The following is a 17,854-nucleotide window of genomic DNA, read 5'->3' as shown; positions in this document are numbered from 1 at the left end:
GGTGTCTTTTGTATGAGATTAGACCCATTCCCCATCATAAATTGTAAAAAAAAATTGTACCTCTTACATTCACCACCCACCCGGTCTTAGGTAATTACTGTATTATTCAGATACTTAAGCATTCCACATAAATTCCTAGGGACACCGGGACATATTGCCTAAATGTAGGACCACTCAACCGAAAGCGTGCAGTCTGGTTAAAAGTTATGGACCAAAAAAAAAATTGAAGACAATGTCAAAAAAAAATTACCTTTATTTTTAATGATCGTGATAAAGAAAACCTTACAAAATTGATGACATTGGTGAGAGAACTCGATTTGGCATATTGTAAATATTCATGAACGACGGAATGAATTGAATGGTTTTGGACCGTTTTGAAATTTTCACAACAAATGCCTTTAATGATGAATTGAAGGTCAGCCCTATGCGATAATGAACGTCAATTAACGGCTATTTCGAATGGAACGGAATTATTCAATCAATATAAATGAAAACAACAAATTCCTTGCTAGTTAGCCTATCCCATAAAATGTTTTCAAATACTATTTATTACACATGATGAAAAAAAAGAAATACTCACAAAACACACAGAGACAAGACAGAAGTGGTAGAAGTGCCTCATTAATTTAACTGAATTTGGTCTAAATTCAATGGAGTTATCGCCTGTTTAATGCCAGGTATTACTTTTAGACAGGTGTGGATCGAGCAATTGTATTTCATCTTGACAAAGTCAAAAATTAAAATAAGGCATGTAATATGATACATTATTGTTAAGAATTAGAAACTGTTATATCCCTGAGAACTAGCGACAGGGAACTCTACGCGATGCTTACAAAACCAGTTGGATGAATTTACATCGTTAGACCTTTCTTAACAGGACGCATAAGAAATTTAAACTTAACTAGAGTTTCCAACCAATTACAGTCACTTATCCACGGTTGTTAGAAGAGAAAGCTAATTTCAGTCCCAACTATTTGCTGAGATCATGCTCAAACCAGGATCATCTCAGAGCAATTATTTTAGATTGAGTAAGAGTTTTCGATATGTTATGGTGGAATCAGTAATAGTACAACACTAAGTGGAAACCGTTTTAAGAAGATTATTTGAAATATTATAATCTTCTATTTATAAATTAAAGAGATTAAATATATTTATGTTTAATATGAATTTCATAATAACAATTAATAATTGTCTTGTTGCCTAAGCTAAATTAAAAGAAAATTCCGTCTTAATTAACTACAATATTTTTTATACTTAATTACCTCTAGCTATCATAGTAATACCAGAAGTTACGTTAAATAATCAGTGAAGTAATCCAGGAGACAGATTACACAGAAAGCTCTGATTTTCTTAATTGACACATCTTAAATACCATTATTTAAAATTAGGTTCGATTCTTAAATATTATATTATATATACTGAGGAGTTGGGAGGAGTCTTTAATTGAAATTAGAATCTCCAATATTTATTTACCCGGAATTAATGTAATATTATTATTGTTCAATTTGGATCTAAAAGTTTGAACTATACACTATGGGATATGGTAAGTCGAGACGTTGTAAATAAATGCCCTCTATAAAAATCTTCAAAATAATTAGTTGGCTCATTTAATAATACAAATATTCAGAAGTTTTAAAAGGTGCAAGTTAGCACAATAATGAAATGCGGTTCTTGGTTTCAGAAAATATTACATTGATCAAAATTCCATTAATTTCTGTATTTTTTCACTGTAATCCTTTCTCTACCAACTATATAAAATTTTAAATAACAAAAAAAAGTTATCTTTGGAATATATAAATGAGGCCATAAGGACGGAAGATTTTTTAGATTCGAAAATGTGTTTTTGTCCCAGTGGAAGGGGCAAGGCTTCCCAATGTGTCTCTATGATATGGGCAAGAAAGAAATTACTCTAAAAATAATTCGAAGCGTCCACAGGGACGTCACTTGGAATGAAAAGGTTAAAGACATGAGAGTAAAAGGTTAAATAAATAATTGATATTTTCTATCAAAAGCTTGAAAAAAATTAATGAAGTTTTTAGCACTTGATTAAATTAGGAATTATATTACTTTAAGACTACAAAATGGGGGTTACTACGGTACAACGCGAACATCATTTTTTCGCTCCGCGCGTTACAAAATAGAGAAGAATTATTGGGCTACTGAATCTATGAATTAATTCTAGATAGCAATCAATTTATCGTAAAAAATAGATTGACAAACAGCTCAAAATCGGATGAATTATTCTCAGTGGCTTTGAAAACATCCCACTCTGCATGCTGTCAAAATATGAAGGGAAAATAACATCCAACAGGTACAAAGATCAACATGTTCCCGATTTTTCTTGTGGTTGACCATTCGAAGAAAATACAGTTCCCTAGTTTTCCACAACAGCTGAGGAATGTGAGATGAAAACAATTCCTTTTAAATATTTTTTTAAGCTTTTGCCCCCAAAACTCACTTTCCCCGACTTAATTTACCTTAACAGCATTATCAATAAAGCACATTGCCACAGCATATCTACTACTCAGTATAATAGGGTTATTCATGATGTTGTGTTAAATGTTAAATGTTTTACCATGTTAAATGTTATTGTGAGCAGCCCTATTTGAAGTCATGTTAAACGGTAAATGCATATGAGCCCCTAGCGGATTTTCTCAGCAACTTGTTGCCTTTATGTTTATAACCTTCCTTACAGACCCTCATGTTATTGTTTACTTCAGTTTTGATTCAAGTAATTAATTACAACATGCCTAGAGTGAGTGAAAAGTGGAATTTGTGTGAAAGTTTAGCTTATGAAATGAAATGAAAAAATAACTTTATTCTGGGAAATATGTCTCCTAAGAATAATTACATGGTTCATATAGTGAGATTTTTATCTGGCGAGCGTTTACAAATTTTCAGATAGTAGAATGAAATTACATTGTTTTTTTTACTGTTTTTTTTCTCAAATGTATCATTAAAATTATCCATTCTGGTTTAATAACAGGGATATGAATACCACAAACACACGAAAGAACTGAGCTGTCACAACAACAAAAATGCCGGCGATCTCAACTGGTCTATTGTGTGACGTCATTCTCCATTTAACAGACCAAGTAACAGACTCTCAGCCATGTTAAATGTTATTTCGTTTTACCACGGTAAAAGAAGGCAATTTTTTTTCGATATAACATGAGTTTTTCCATTTAACACGCTTTAACATGTTAAACCAAAGATCATGAATACCCCTAATGTGTATGTATATAACCGTTTTTCTATGTTAAAAAATCTCAAATCTGTCGTCAACTTTCTTCTTAAATATGAATTTCCTTCTGCAATTCATTGTATAAAATCTAAACCAAGATTTTATTTAATAGTAAATACGTTTTTAGATCACTCTTCCAAACACATCAATAAAATAGAGGGAATGTTTTAAATAATAACTACTGCCTAGGTTTCGATAGAGTAGCTAAGCAAAAGAATAAACATGAGGACTTGGTTTACACCTAACCATTGCTCTTTACTATTACAGAAATATACAGTGTTATTTACTTTATGCTTGTTGAGACGAGCTCGCTGGCAGAGCCGAAGCCAGGTATCCGGCGCTAACGGTAACCTGATAGTGGACCAGAAGACGTCAATCATCGGAGTACAAGCGGTCCATTGATTGTGAGGCTGCTACCTAGTCATTGAGGGAACCAGTTCTTGAAGAAGTTCTGGAGAGAAAGTGGTCCGGGCAGGAGTACGCAGGGTCTGGTTATGCGTCTCATTGCGGGAGGTAACCGATGAACCGATAGGCCCCATTATCGATAGGGTAAGCAATTATCCCATTAGAATATACTTTCCAAAGGCCAAACCCTCTCTTGTATTTTATGTTCGAGAAAGTTAACTACCTACCAACCAATCAGAAAAAAAAAAATGTTCAAATGAAAATGACATATTCCTTAGTAAACAGAATCAAGTAATAACAATTTTCATGGTTTCAAATTCTGGTACTAAAAGCCTTGTATCAGTAAAAAAAAAAGGGAATCAAAACAGCTAAAGGGAATCCCGACCATATTTGATTTTCGAACACCATATTTTTGAAATTATCAGCTATATAATTTACATAATATATTTTTAAAATTATTAAATGTTCATCGACTGTATAAAACATTCAGGAAAAGTGTAGGCTCTTGCATTGTTCTAGAACATAAGTGGGCAACCCCCGGCCCGCTTTAAAATTTGAACCTGCCAGCGAGACATTTTGAAAAACCCAATTAAAAAAAATATTACAATGCTCGTACTCACAGAATAAAGTTAGCGAGCAAGCCAAGTGGCGGCGATCATCAAAGAGTGAGACGGATAACATCAAAACCTTTAATGTTTGCCGCCTCAATGGTAGCACAACAAAAGATTATTGCTACTCAATTTTTCTACACTAGACAATTATACATCATTCCTTCATTTTGCCTATAAAAGCGGGTGGGTGGCTTTAGTTCAGTTCAATTTGAGCTACCGAGGTGATAACTTCCACAAGCGAACTGCTAGTGCCGTCAATTTGCTATGTGACTTTGTGTGAATCTTGAGTGCTTACTAATTCTATTTTTTTATTAAGTTTATCGACCAAAAAGTAAACGAAAATGATGTCTGGTGGACAAGAAGAAAAGAAAACGATGGAATGAAACGAAAAGTAGATGCAGAGGGCCGCTAATTTCAAGAAAAATGGACTGAAGAATTCTTTTTTATCTTGCACAATTGTAAGCCTATTTGTTTGCTGTGTAATGGTTCCATTTCAGTGATGAAATAATTCAATATAAAGAGACCTTATCCAACTAAGCATCCTATGCTGAACTCACTGATAGGACAAATAAGAAAAGACGAAATCCGCAAATTTCGAAAAACGGCAGAAAATGTTTCATAACAAACAACACAACGATAATGTTGTGAAAGCTAGTTTTATAGTTACTTCAAAATTGGCAAAGTCATTAAAACTATTTGCCGAAGGAGAATTTATCAAGGAGTGTATGTTAGAAGTTGGCAGTGTTTTGGAATTGTAAGAGAAAAATGAATTGGGAAAAATTAGTTTGTCAAGAAGAACTTTTGTCCGACGTATAGAAATGAAGGCTATTGACATGAAAACAACATTGACTGACCGTATGGCTGGTTTTGAATCATTTTCCATAGTATTAGACGTGAGCACCGATTTGTGCGAAACAGCTCAACTGGCTATATTTAATCGAGGTGTTGATAAAGAGTTCACTGTTACTGAGGAATTGCTTGTTTTACAGCGGCTAAAAGGGACCGCTACAGGAAAGAACATTTTTAATGAAGTTCAAAAGGTATTCAGAAGTTTTAGCTTGGCATGGTCAAAATTAGTTGGTGTATGCATAGTTGGTCCGTGGACCTTCTATGATCGGCTTTCACAAGGTTTCATCGGAATTTTGAATGAAAAGCAACTGAATTAAATGTGCAAAAAAAAAAAGATTTAATAGTCCTTCATTGCATTATCCACCAACAGAACTTGTGTTTTAAGCCCATTCGACTCCAGAATGTTATGAATGTGGTAGTTTTATTATCTTAAAAATGAGATAGGAGATTTTATGCAAATAAAAGATAAACCACTATCTGAATTGAGTGACCCAAAATGGATATGTGACTTAGCATTTGGTCGACCTTACGGGCTATTTTGAATGATTTAAATTTGAAACTTCAAAAACAAAGACAGTTAGTAAATGATTTGTACAGCCACTTGAAAGCGTTTCAGAACAAAATCCGCTTGTGGAAGAAACAAATGCTGTCTGCTAACAGTTACCATTTCAACGCGCTCTCTGCGTATGAAAATATCGCTTATGCTCAATATGCTGAAGAACTCAAGTTACTGTCGAAGTAATTTTTGAACAGATTTAGCGATTTCAAAAACATGAAGACTGTTTCAAGTTATTTGCTACTCCAGCAAAAGTAATGTAAAAAAATGCTTCAATACACTTGGAAATGGAGTTGATCGAGATTCAAGAAAACTCGCTCCTAAAATCTAAATTCGAACATGGAGTTGTGCGATTTCTATAAAAATATACCTCGAACATCATTTTTCGCAGCTTAGAAAATTCGCAAGAAGGTTGATTTGTGCATTTAGCAGTACATATAAATGCAAACAGTTCTTCAACAATGATGAAAGTTAATAAATCAAACCATCGTACAAAGTTGAATGACGATAATTTGGAAAATTCTTTACGTCTTGTATCAATGAAATTAATCCAAATATCGATGGATTAGTTTCACAAATTCTCAAGCTCAGGTGTCTCATTGATTACGATGTCCGCGACTTAACTTTCGTAGTTTGTAATAATTCCAAATTTCACGATTTAATTATAATTTTGTACTTTAATCAACTTTATTACAATAACAATGTCGTATTATTTCATGTCTGATATCTATTGTTAAAAATTATGAACACTACTTTTAAACGCGAACATATTTGTACATTAAAGTTTAAGATTAAATATTGGCGATCACAATTGATATCCTGTCTTTGTAGACTAATGTCGCTGGTTTTAGCTTTGAGAATTGGTCTCTAGTTCCGGCCTGGCAGTTAATGATCGCGTAAGCTTACTTTTCATATTAATCGTTTCTTGTAGCTTCCGGTAGGAAAGTAGCCTAAAGCAATTATGTAGATGATAATGACAGGATTTCCTAATCAATTAACAGAAAATAAAAAAAGGAGGCATCGCTTGTAAAATATTATCTCTGAAAACATCTAAGATCTTGGACAACAAATATTTTCAAATCCCTACAATGTCAGCTTGCGTCAGGCAAGGTTTGTTTTACTTCCTGATTGGTTTTAGTGTGAAACGATACGTACTTCCTAGATAAGAAATGCATCAGTAGGCGAGAAAAAGATATTCAAAGAAAAATAAATAAAATATAATCAATGAATAAGAATCTAAATCAAAATAAACGGGCAGACAGGCAGACACAGCGATGAGAAATCACCGTTGATTATCATCTTGACAGGGGTTATCAGTGGAGTAAGTTACGTCTGTTCTAAGAACAGCTGATATATTGTCCGGAGGAGAAATGCCTGAGATAATGCTAATTAAGATACAATAAATTTATCTATTGTAAATCCTTCGTGATAATTGATAAACTATTTTCGTTAATTCTCGTAATTTGATAAAACTGAATTCATATTATTATTAATGGTCCGGAGAAACATTTACCAGTTATCAGTACAACTATCACTTTTTCTGGATAATAAGAGGAACTAAATTATTAAATCGTTCAATAAATTCAATTTTGTTTCTTTTTTTTTAGAGCCTCCTCGTCAAGGAGTGAGTTATAATGTGAACTACAACCCAGGAAGGGTCAGTGGTTCCGTACTTAGTAAGGAAATACCGTTTTATGGTTGTAAAACGGTTAAGCAAGGAGGTGATTTGTTCAATATAAAGGTTCTACCGCCAGATTTTCCTTAATCGAGGGTTATCACTTTATGGTTGGTGCGCTTGGTGGACCAGGAAGTGCTCCTGAAACATAGGGTTGACTCACGGCTACAGTAATAGAATAAATAATTATCTCCTACAGCCGGCTTTGAACCCGATTATATAGAGTTAGTAGCACAAGGTAAGGTGCCCACTTAGCAACCCCGCTCCCCCCAAAAAAATTAATAAAACTAAAGATTAAAATAAAAATATTAAGATAAAATAAAAAAATGTAAAAGGTAGACATACCTTCAAGAGTTTCGATTTCGACAAGGCACTGAATTTATATAATGTAATAAAAAAAAATAGGTGTTTAAAGTAATCTTTTGATAACACATAAAATTATCAGATAATTTTATATATTACAACAATTTTTATAATTTATTAATTCTGACGCGTTTCTCGCAGTAGATATTATTAAAACTGAATATATATATACTAAAATTAAATAATAATTACAATTCGCTAACAAAGATAAATTGTAAAACATAATTTAATATGACCATTTTCTAATTATACGTGAGTTTTTTCAATCCTTTTTCAGTGAGGGTAACATCATTAAAATTATTGGTCCAGTCAATTAAGGATTTGTATAAAAAAAATCATAGTTTCTTTATATTTTTTGTGGCTACGAATTACATTCTGGAATTTTCTTCTCCATATTTGGAATGCTAATTAAAAACAAAAAAATAAATAGCACTTTATAAAGTTTTTCTTATATCTTGTAAACTATTGTTTTATAAAAAAGCAATACATATAAGGAATTAAAAAATATAATACTGTTCACAAATTTGGTATTTACTCAAGAAAAAAATATATGACAGGGAACTCTGTGAACATAAATAGTCAAACTTAGTACTTTGACAAAAAAATATTGTAATTTAAACTTTTGTATACTTAAAATTTTTAATTAGTTATATTGTGTCATCTTCATAATAATCAATTTAATAAACTATCCAAGTTTTTTATTATTTATTTAATGTCTTGAATGTATTTAAAATATTCTTTCTATTTTGGTTAATTCTGTAATTGAATAGTATCATCACTATTATAAATGGACTTAATTATTATTATTAATTATGGCTACACTGTATTACTAATATAATTAACATATTTTCATTCTTAACTTCTGCTGAAAAACTGGCCGATGATTTTACAATTTTATTTTACTTTTTAAGGATTCTAGGTACTTTTGGTAGGGCTTCTCAATCTTCTTTTTAAATACAGGACAATATTATAATTATAATAAAAATAATTATTACAAACCAACCTGTTCTCAAAATTGTAATTGCTCAAAGGGAATTTACAACATATACTTATGTGAGAAATAAAAGAGGAAGTGAGTATAATTTAGCATCATATTCCACCGAAGCTGACAGAATGGAATATTCGCCGTAAGAGATAGGAAGGGCTCCCCTGATAAATGATTCAGCACCCAATATCCCTAGCAAAAAAAAAAAAAAAAAAACCTTTTAAATTGTATTAAATGCTCCAGAGGACTTTTCCCGCCAATCATCGCCGAAATCCTATTGGCGGATTTATCCCCCTCCAATCTGGCGAGCGGCACCCACCGGACTCTGTCCATTTAAAAGAAAAATCTATTCCTGAATAAGTCCGATATTCAGTATTCCACAGAATAAGCATATTTTATGAATAAATAAATTAATTTTTTTACAGTTAATTAATGAATATTATAAATTCAAGAGATAAAGAAAAATTTGAAATTAATAAATAATAATTATATTAATTAATATTTAAATATTATTAATTTAAAGCAATTTTGATCCTTTTTTTCCTCTCAACTTTTATTCTTTAAAATTTCTCCAACGTTTCGGCCCTCAGGCCATTCTCAAGGATACCACCTACAAAAATTTTATTTTATTTTTATATAACAATTACATTATTTCCTTCAACTACACACTGATTTCTTTGGCTCTACCTTCAATATTGATGTCATTTCTTTTTTAAATCTTAAAATTGCAGGCTAATTGCCCTCGTCACATCTTTAAAATAAATTAATCATTAAAATAATATCATAATAACTACATAAAATTTTGTTTCAAGATTTAAAAAAGAAATGACATCAATATTGAAATCAGTTTGTAGTTGAAGGAAATAATGTAATTGTTATATAAAAATTAAAAAAACTTTTTGTAGGTGGTATCGTTGAGAATGGCCTGAGGGTCGAAACGATGGAGAAATTTTAAAGAATAAAAGTTGAGAGGAAAAAAGGATCAAAATTGTTTTAAATTAAGAATAAACTAAACCACTCTCAAACAAGCATATATAAAATAATTAATCTAATATTTAAATATTTCATACCACATCTAATGGCTCATACATAAATTTCTTAAATTTCAATCATGCCTTAAAAAAATAATATGTAGTATTATAAAATAGTATTTTGTACTGCCAGTGTTAATACATTTTAGTTTTATAAAATATAAATTCATATTAGATTTTTCATCTTTTTTCTTAAAATATCTATAACATATTTTTTATTTTTTGTATTTATTATGGATAAACGAAAAAAATATAAATATTTAAATTTTTTTTTTTTTTAATTAGAAATGTTTTAATTCCGTCTCAAATTATAATGTGGATGAAACTGTTGCACGGATAGCCTATCCGTTAGCTGCAGGCGTTAAGTTCATCCAAATAATGACAAGGGAGCTCGTAAACTCTCTTTTCTGTTGTAATAATTCTATGCTGAATGTAATTCCTTCAGTTTAGTGCTTCAATACTGTTTGAATTATCAATTATTATCAACCATTACTAAACCATCAATTCAAAGAGCACGATCGGTTAAGGATAGCTTTCGATCGCTTGGTTAAACCTGTGAAGAGTGAAGAGTATAATAGTTGTGGTACATTCTACCGAACACATTAACACTACTTCTATTCATGCACTGCTAGTTTAACTACGAGAGCGCTCGAAATTTAAACCAAATGACAGAGGTTTCCATGTAGCTACTAAGTTCCTTACATAGGTTATACAGTATTTAAACTAATATACTTTTTGCTTATCAGGCACCAATTTTATCAAAAACGAGCTTAGATGCACTAGAAATCTCGAACGCTTAAGTTGAGTTAAGGATGGAAAATAGAGATGTCTGACCTTTTTGGCTTAAGGGCCAAAAATAAATTAATCACGCGTTAAAATTTATTAATTTATAATTGTTTATTAAAAAAAACTGTGAAATTATATCTTGTGAAATGGAGAGATAGTAAAACAGCTTTCAGAGTCCTGCTTAGTCAAGACTAGTCTCGTAAAGAAAATTATAAAACTATAACAAAATTTTGAATAAATACAGAAATAAGTCAATTGGGTACGTCCGTCCCAACATTCCCCTTGCTCGCAAAACTCCGATTCAAACTCGATATGATGTCTCACTCAGAAATACATATAGATTTAACTCTATTGTAAAAAAACCCACAATACCAAACAAATATAAGCACTAACAGTGGATGCCCTAATTGTAATCAACGAACACACTAATTTGAGGCATCCGTGTTGGACACTTCTGTTCTAATCCTTTTTAGGTCTCATAGAGAAGACTAGAGAGATGCATATTGAATATAAAAACGTGGAAAAAAGGAAGATAAAACGTAATTCTAATGTGACAGTAATGTCTTTATTCTCATCTGAGTGGACAACTTGTGAAAACAAAAAATAAAATACTAGTTACACACTTAATTGCTGTAGAAAGAGTAATATAGTGTGTGATATCACGCACCCCGATTAAAGCTAAGCAACTAGGTTGGTAGATACGAACAGGTAAAAAGATCGTTCTAGTTTAAAAGTATAATATAAAAACCTTTGGTTCTGATTTTATAATATGCGTAGAGCTTATTAATACTTATTGATAAATAAATTCCTTTAAAATTGAAACATAAATGACAGTTTTATAGTAAAAGGAATAATTATGAAAATAAGTAAATTTTACTACAAGGATTCATATAATTCGAGAGAAATACATAATAGCATGTCAGAAACACAGGCCGAAGAGAAAGATTATATCAAACACGCGAAAGTTGAAATTATTGGACAACTCTTCCGGTAAAAAATCTTTATTAAGTAATTTACAACCACCTTACTTTCTATGCAACAAAAACGGAGAAAAACCTTATATAAACGAAAGATTTATTCCCAATCCATGCAATTAAAATATTTACGTAGGAAAGTAGTGAAACATAGGTCAAACATTTTATAATAATCATAGTGTAACCGCTATAGTTAAAGAGAGTTAGAGGGTACTGTACTGTTTACTCAACTACCAGATTTTTTCACAATCAAGGTTGGAGGAATATTGAGAAGTTGAAGGGACATGAGAAAGGCTCTTGAACCTACGGGGTTGACTCACAGCTACAATAATACTATTAACAATTATCTGTCGCACAGGGATTAGAACCTGGATCCCTGATGTTAGTAGCACAGCGTCTCACCACTGTGCCACCGCGCTCACTCAACGATGTAATAATGGATTATTAAAATTTATTTTATTAAAGGGTAGTTGAATATAAAAAATATAATAATCTGCGTCAGGAAGCACACGATATGATTTGATCTACATAATCAGGATATAATATAATCGAGATAAATGACAACATGCATAAAATTAAAATAAATAAGTATGTACTTCGAATTCCGTTTTGTAAGAATTCAATTCAATTTAAATTATATGGTATTGAATATTTGTAACCTATCACAAAATTCTTCAAAAACTCTCTGATACCGAACTACATAACTGTTAAAAGCTCCATTTCTTAAGCGTTCATCAGTTAGTGAGGTATATAGACTTATTAAAAACTGTTAAATTGCCGAAAACTGTTCCTCAAGGAGGCTTTCAGATAAGATAAATAATATTTCGAATATATATGTCGTAATTATTACAGAATTATTTAATGAAGCGTAGCCTAGTGAGGTAATGATTTTGTTTTCTTAAGTCAGTTCAGATAAACCTTAAACTGTTTATTATAAATATTATTATTTAATAACTATAATTCAAAAATGAATCCTAGAATGTATAAGTTTGGTCAAGTAGATAACTATGATGGGGCTATTGTATGAAATGATGATTCCAAACTTTTTCACGTTTATGACCATGTTAGGTAAAGGCAATGATGACACTCAATCGCAAAAAAAACTAATTCGCTCAACCCCCTGGTTAAAGCAGACATGAGGCTATCTGGACCTCGCGGCGCCAACCTGCAGCCACAATAGCCTTCGATTGATCGATACGTACATCTAATTAGCTTATGTAATATCTGAGGGCGATGTTGCTGTGATCCCGGGGTGGCTTTCTCTTGGTTGCTAATAGTAGCAAGCAATCTGAGTTAGGTAACTGGGTGTCGTAGCCGATCGGCAGGTGTCGGCTGTGAGGATTGACGGCACACGATCTTTCGTGGAGGTATAGAGTATGCGTAAGCAGGAGGATGACAAGAGGAGAGTGGAAGGTCTGGTATTTAAAAATAACTAATTACCATATAAAGCGAGTTTCGAATCTGCTCTGACAGTCAGAGACATGACAGGCATATGCTAAAACTAAAGTATTAATCAAGGCTGTAATCATTCAACTTGATATCTCTGATTGAAGAGGAATTGGAAAATCGCTTACAAATCTGGTTCAATCATATCCAGTCGTTTTGTTTGATGCTGGGTCCGTACTATTTAAGCACAATCTCATTCATTACAAAATTAAAGTAGAATATTATTTCTTTCTTGGTGTATAAGATTTTAATAAATTACCCTGAGGAAGTTGATCTTGAATTTTTATTTACATTAGCCTGCACGAAATAAGGCAGGTATAAGAAGGCGTCGTTAACCATTGTTCTGCAATCGAATTCAGGAAATCAATCACTCTACATTCACTGGCGAAAGGTTTGAAATCGTATAGTAGTCGCATTCTATTTTTATTTCTCTTCTTTCGCTCTTCGGTTAATCTTCCAATACATCAATTTTCTATATTTCTCATTATCCCATCATATTCCCAAATATTTAGATGTTATATATTTGACGATATGGTACTTCAAGAACGTTTCGATGCCGGTTTTTTTATTAATAAAAAGGACTAAAAACTCGAAATAAATATACTATTGTTAACGAGAAGAGATGACGATATGACCGCTTGCTAATTAAGGTCTGACACCGCTAAAGCGAGGACTATTATATAGAAGGCCCTGCTCTCAAATTACACTGCTCTCTAAGTAGCCGGAGGAGGAACAAAGCTGGGGCTGCCTAAACGGAAAGATATAAATCTCTTTGAGGACAATGGAGCCTATTAAGTGGGGACAGCGCAAGATCCCAGGGCGCAATGGGAGATAGCCATCTCATCATCGGCCGCAAATGGCACAATAAGTTCCGTATCTCCCTGTCTCCAATCCGCTCTATGAAAATACATTCCAGGGAGGTCTATACACAGCGAAAATAAGCAAGGAAGTAATAATTTAGGTATCTAGAGAAGAATAACTTTAATCACTTTATAATAAAATTATTTTTATTATCAGAAATTAATCAGTTGGACTACAGCATTAATACTGTAAATAGAGTACTCAGAATAGTAAAAAAAAAATTATTAAAAATAAAACAGGAAACGAAATAGTAAATAATAAAGTAAAAAATAAAAAAAAATTATGGATGCAATTACATTAAAGGACTATCCGAAGATATAAAGAAATCATTTAAGGATTACGATGTTGATGAGTACTCCCTAAGTCATAGACCCAATAATAAAATAAAAAACTATTATAGTATATTAAAGGACAAAATTGATACAAGAAATCAATCGGGATTAATATATAAAATTTCCTGTCTAAATTGTCCAGCTATATATATATATATATATAGGTGAGACAAAGCAATTATCGGGTGACAGAATTTATCAACACAATAATGATTTGAAAAACAAGGAGAAGGATCCAAATAAAACAGCACTAGTCCAGCATGCAACCAAAAACCAACATATTTTTGATTTTGAAAATACACTCATTTTACATAAAGAGAATAGTACATTCAAAAAGGAAAATACTTGAATCCATTTACATATCTGAAAATATTAGGAATTTAAATCAACATTATGCAGAGATATTAAGTAAGATTAATTTATAAATAATATAGGATAAATTGTATGTGGATAATTATAGTTGGCCTTGATAGGATTTTTGCTAATGAAATAAAGAGAAAAATTGACAAAAATGTAGTTATGATAAATAATTTTTTAAATGCTTGAACTGAGTAGAGGAAGGTTACAAGCATGGTTGTGATAAAAGTTTATTAATAGTGTTTGCAGATAAATAATTTTGACTGTGTTTTAATGGATAATTGACTAATTAGGTAATTAAACATATGTGGGATATACTTATTAACAAAAAATAATTTTACCTAATGTTTTTAATGTTTTCATAGATATTAATGTTTTGGCCTGGGCAGAATAGCCTGAATGAAGTTTTTAGAGTGGTTTAAATTATATGTTTGCAAAGTGGTATTGAGGTAAGGTATATTATTATTATTATATAATAATGTTAAGTATTTAAATTGTTTGTAGGATCATACATATAATAGAAACTTTTTGTAGTAGATGTCCCTGAAGATGGCCGGATTGGCCGAAACGTTGGACGTATAAAAGAAATAAAAAGTTTTGAGACTATAATTGGAAAGTGTTTGAATTATTTATTAAAAAATTACCAGTCTCAAGAAAATATTAAGATTATATGGTAAATTAAAAAAATAGCTTCAATTTTACCCACAATGTCGGTCTTCAGTTATTTTTTCACTTACCTGCTTACACTTGCACTATGATTAAGACCTGATGCTACACAGGTCAAAAAGTTGATTCTTAATAAATAGATTTTACTATTTTGAGAACTTTTCTGACGCTACCTGGACCATTCTCCTCTTCAATTTATTTTTTTACAACTATAAATAACTATTGTCAAAACTTTTAAATTATTTAGCCGTCCTAAATGTATAATCTTCTACAATTAATAAATATTAATGACACTTAAAAGTTTTTTGTTTTGTGTTTTAAATTAAATTAATATAACAAGGTTTAAAGATACCGACCATTTTGTTATTGTCATTTTTTAATAATAATTCTTAAAAGAATCGATGATAAATAATTAATAAATAGATCTTAAAATTAAAAACGTAACTATATAACGTATTCTGTAAATTATGCCTAAAGCTTAAGGAAGTAAAAATAGATTTCAAATGCAAAATAAATGGTTATTTGAGCCGTAGTCCAATTCCGAAAAAGAAAAAAGTAATTTTTTTTTGTTAGGCACACTGTTTCTTAAATAGGAAGCGATAGCTAAACATTTATTTATGGTAGGTAATTTAACATTGCAACATATTAAGCTATACAATTTGTTTTTCAAATCAAATAGACTTGTTTTTTGTTGAAACCGTTTTAGGAGTGTATTTTAAGAGACTAATGAATAGAAATAAAATGAAGTTCAGTTTTAAATAAAAGCATGAAATATTTGCAATTTTTTTATGAATGATTATTTATAATGTGAATTAGGTGTAGGTCATTATCAATATTCCCCTCCAGTTTTCTAAAACTATTATGAGATAAAAAATTCTGTTTCTTTAAATTACCACAGAACATAATTGTTAATTATTAAAATACCCTTTTCATTTATATATAAAAATGTTAAACGAGATATTTAACACATGTATAACAAATTTAATTCTTTAAAAATTATGAAATTTACAATTTGACTTGAAATGATAAAATAAAAATAAAATACAGGATATTGCAATTAATGATAAACTATAATCATGCCAAATCATCACTTCTCTCCATTTGTAATTTTTGAAAAATCCAAATACTTTTCTGGTGCATTTGTGGTCTGCTATCACTTTATTCGGATGTCTGTTATAGATTTATTATACGTGTTATGTTTCCCAGTTGTTTTAATATAACACATTTTCTGAATAAAGAGAATAAATTTAAGCTTTTTTTATGATAATAATTGTTACTGGTTTTAACACAATTCCATATGAAACCTATTATACATCAGTATATAAAACTAATTCTTATTTAAATCAGTATTTTTTTTTTTTACTTTTCTTAATTAAAAAAAAAATTAATTTATTTTATAACATAAAGTAAAATAAAAATAATGAGGCCATAAAATTTTCAAATGTACGTAATTATAAATACAAAATATAGTGAGTGAAACTTGTCGAAACTCCATCTTTTACAAATATTAAGATAATATAAATGAGAGTAATCTCTTTTATTTTATAAAAAACCAAGAATTCTTGGAAAAGTTAATAATAAATTTACTACTTCTCGGGAATTTAGTTTACAGAGCTGGAGAACTTCACGGATTAAGCTCTTCTGAAATACTAAACCACTACCCTCCATTTTTCTGCTCTATTATTTCTCATTATTTACTAAAATGGGCCACTACAACTCTTCAACCGTTCGTAAACTTGCCTCGTACATAAAACAAACGCCAGACCGTATTTTTCTCCACGCCGAAAACTTTCTACAACCAGTGTTATTTCTCTGGTAATGAAGAAAAAGATGGTTGTAATTTATAAATGTCATAGAAGATTTTAAAATTAGAAAAAAATAAATGAAAATGAAAAGTGAAAAAGAAAAATCATATTATAATAATTCTTTAATATTATACTGTTCATGTATAGGATCAAATAATACCAAAGTGTAAACAATAGTAATTAAATACTAATAATTATAATTATAACAAATAGAATAATAAATAATTAGCGAATAGGGAATATTCGATGTCATTACCACCAGTGAATACCTCCTCTCCTAGCTTCAATTGGCATAATCATTCAATTCATATATTCTTCGGTAACTGCATCAATAAACATAAAACCAATTGTTCCATATATATAATCAATTAAAGTAATGCATCCTTTCTAAAAATATTGTCTGTTAATGTATTCACAGCATAATCATTATTCATGTATAATAATAAATAATTTCTTAATCTATCGTATTTTAATTGATTTATAGTTTTTATATTGTATATACAATACAATATTGTATATCATATGTATCTAATTACCAATATATACCGTACATCTCATTTTACTGAAATTAATGAAATTCTCCTTTATAAATAATGAAATTATATTACTGCATTACTATTATATGTATCATGAACTGTCACGCTATACATACGTAGTGCAACAGTACTGGTAACTGAGTCATGACAGTAAGTTTCATACAGTATACCATGATAATTACATAACCATGATAATTACCATGATAATATTATGGTATCCAATCGTTCCAAATTGGTGGCCATGGACCAATTTCAAAAAGTAAACAGTAAACTACAATTTATTCAAAGAGTATTTATTTCTTTAACAGCCCTTCAATTATTTTAATTCAGTAATGTTTTTATTAAAAGTTGTTTCATACCAGCTATTCCTTA

At 30.6% G+C, this 17,854-nt stretch overlaps 2 protein-coding genes across 6 annotated transcripts in view; one reads left to right on the top strand and one right to left on the bottom strand.

The window, feature by feature from the left end:
- Positions 1-17,854, bottom strand: part of Eph (Eph receptor tyrosine kinase) — a 742,432-nt gene that overhangs the window by 669,294 nt on the left and 55,284 nt on the right. The window lies entirely within an intron of this gene.
- On the top strand, positions 5,079-5,426 carry LOC136796190 (general transcription factor II-I repeat domain-containing protein 2A-like). Its single transcript, XM_067049148.1, has one exon. The coding sequence runs from the start codon at positions 5,079-5,081 to the stop codon at positions 5,424-5,426; it is 348 nt and encodes a 115-aa protein (XP_066905249.1).

The sequence above is a fragment of the Halyomorpha halys genome, unplaced genomic scaffold (assembly GCF_000696795.3).
Source record: "Halyomorpha halys isolate HHAL.00 unplaced genomic scaffold, Hhal_1.1 Scaffold287.1, whole genome shotgun sequence".
NCBI lineage: Eukaryota > Metazoa > Arthropoda > Insecta > Hemiptera > Pentatomidae > Halyomorpha > Halyomorpha halys.
The sequence above is the reverse complement of the archived record's forward strand: the minus strand, read 5'-3'. Positions and strand labels throughout refer to the sequence as shown.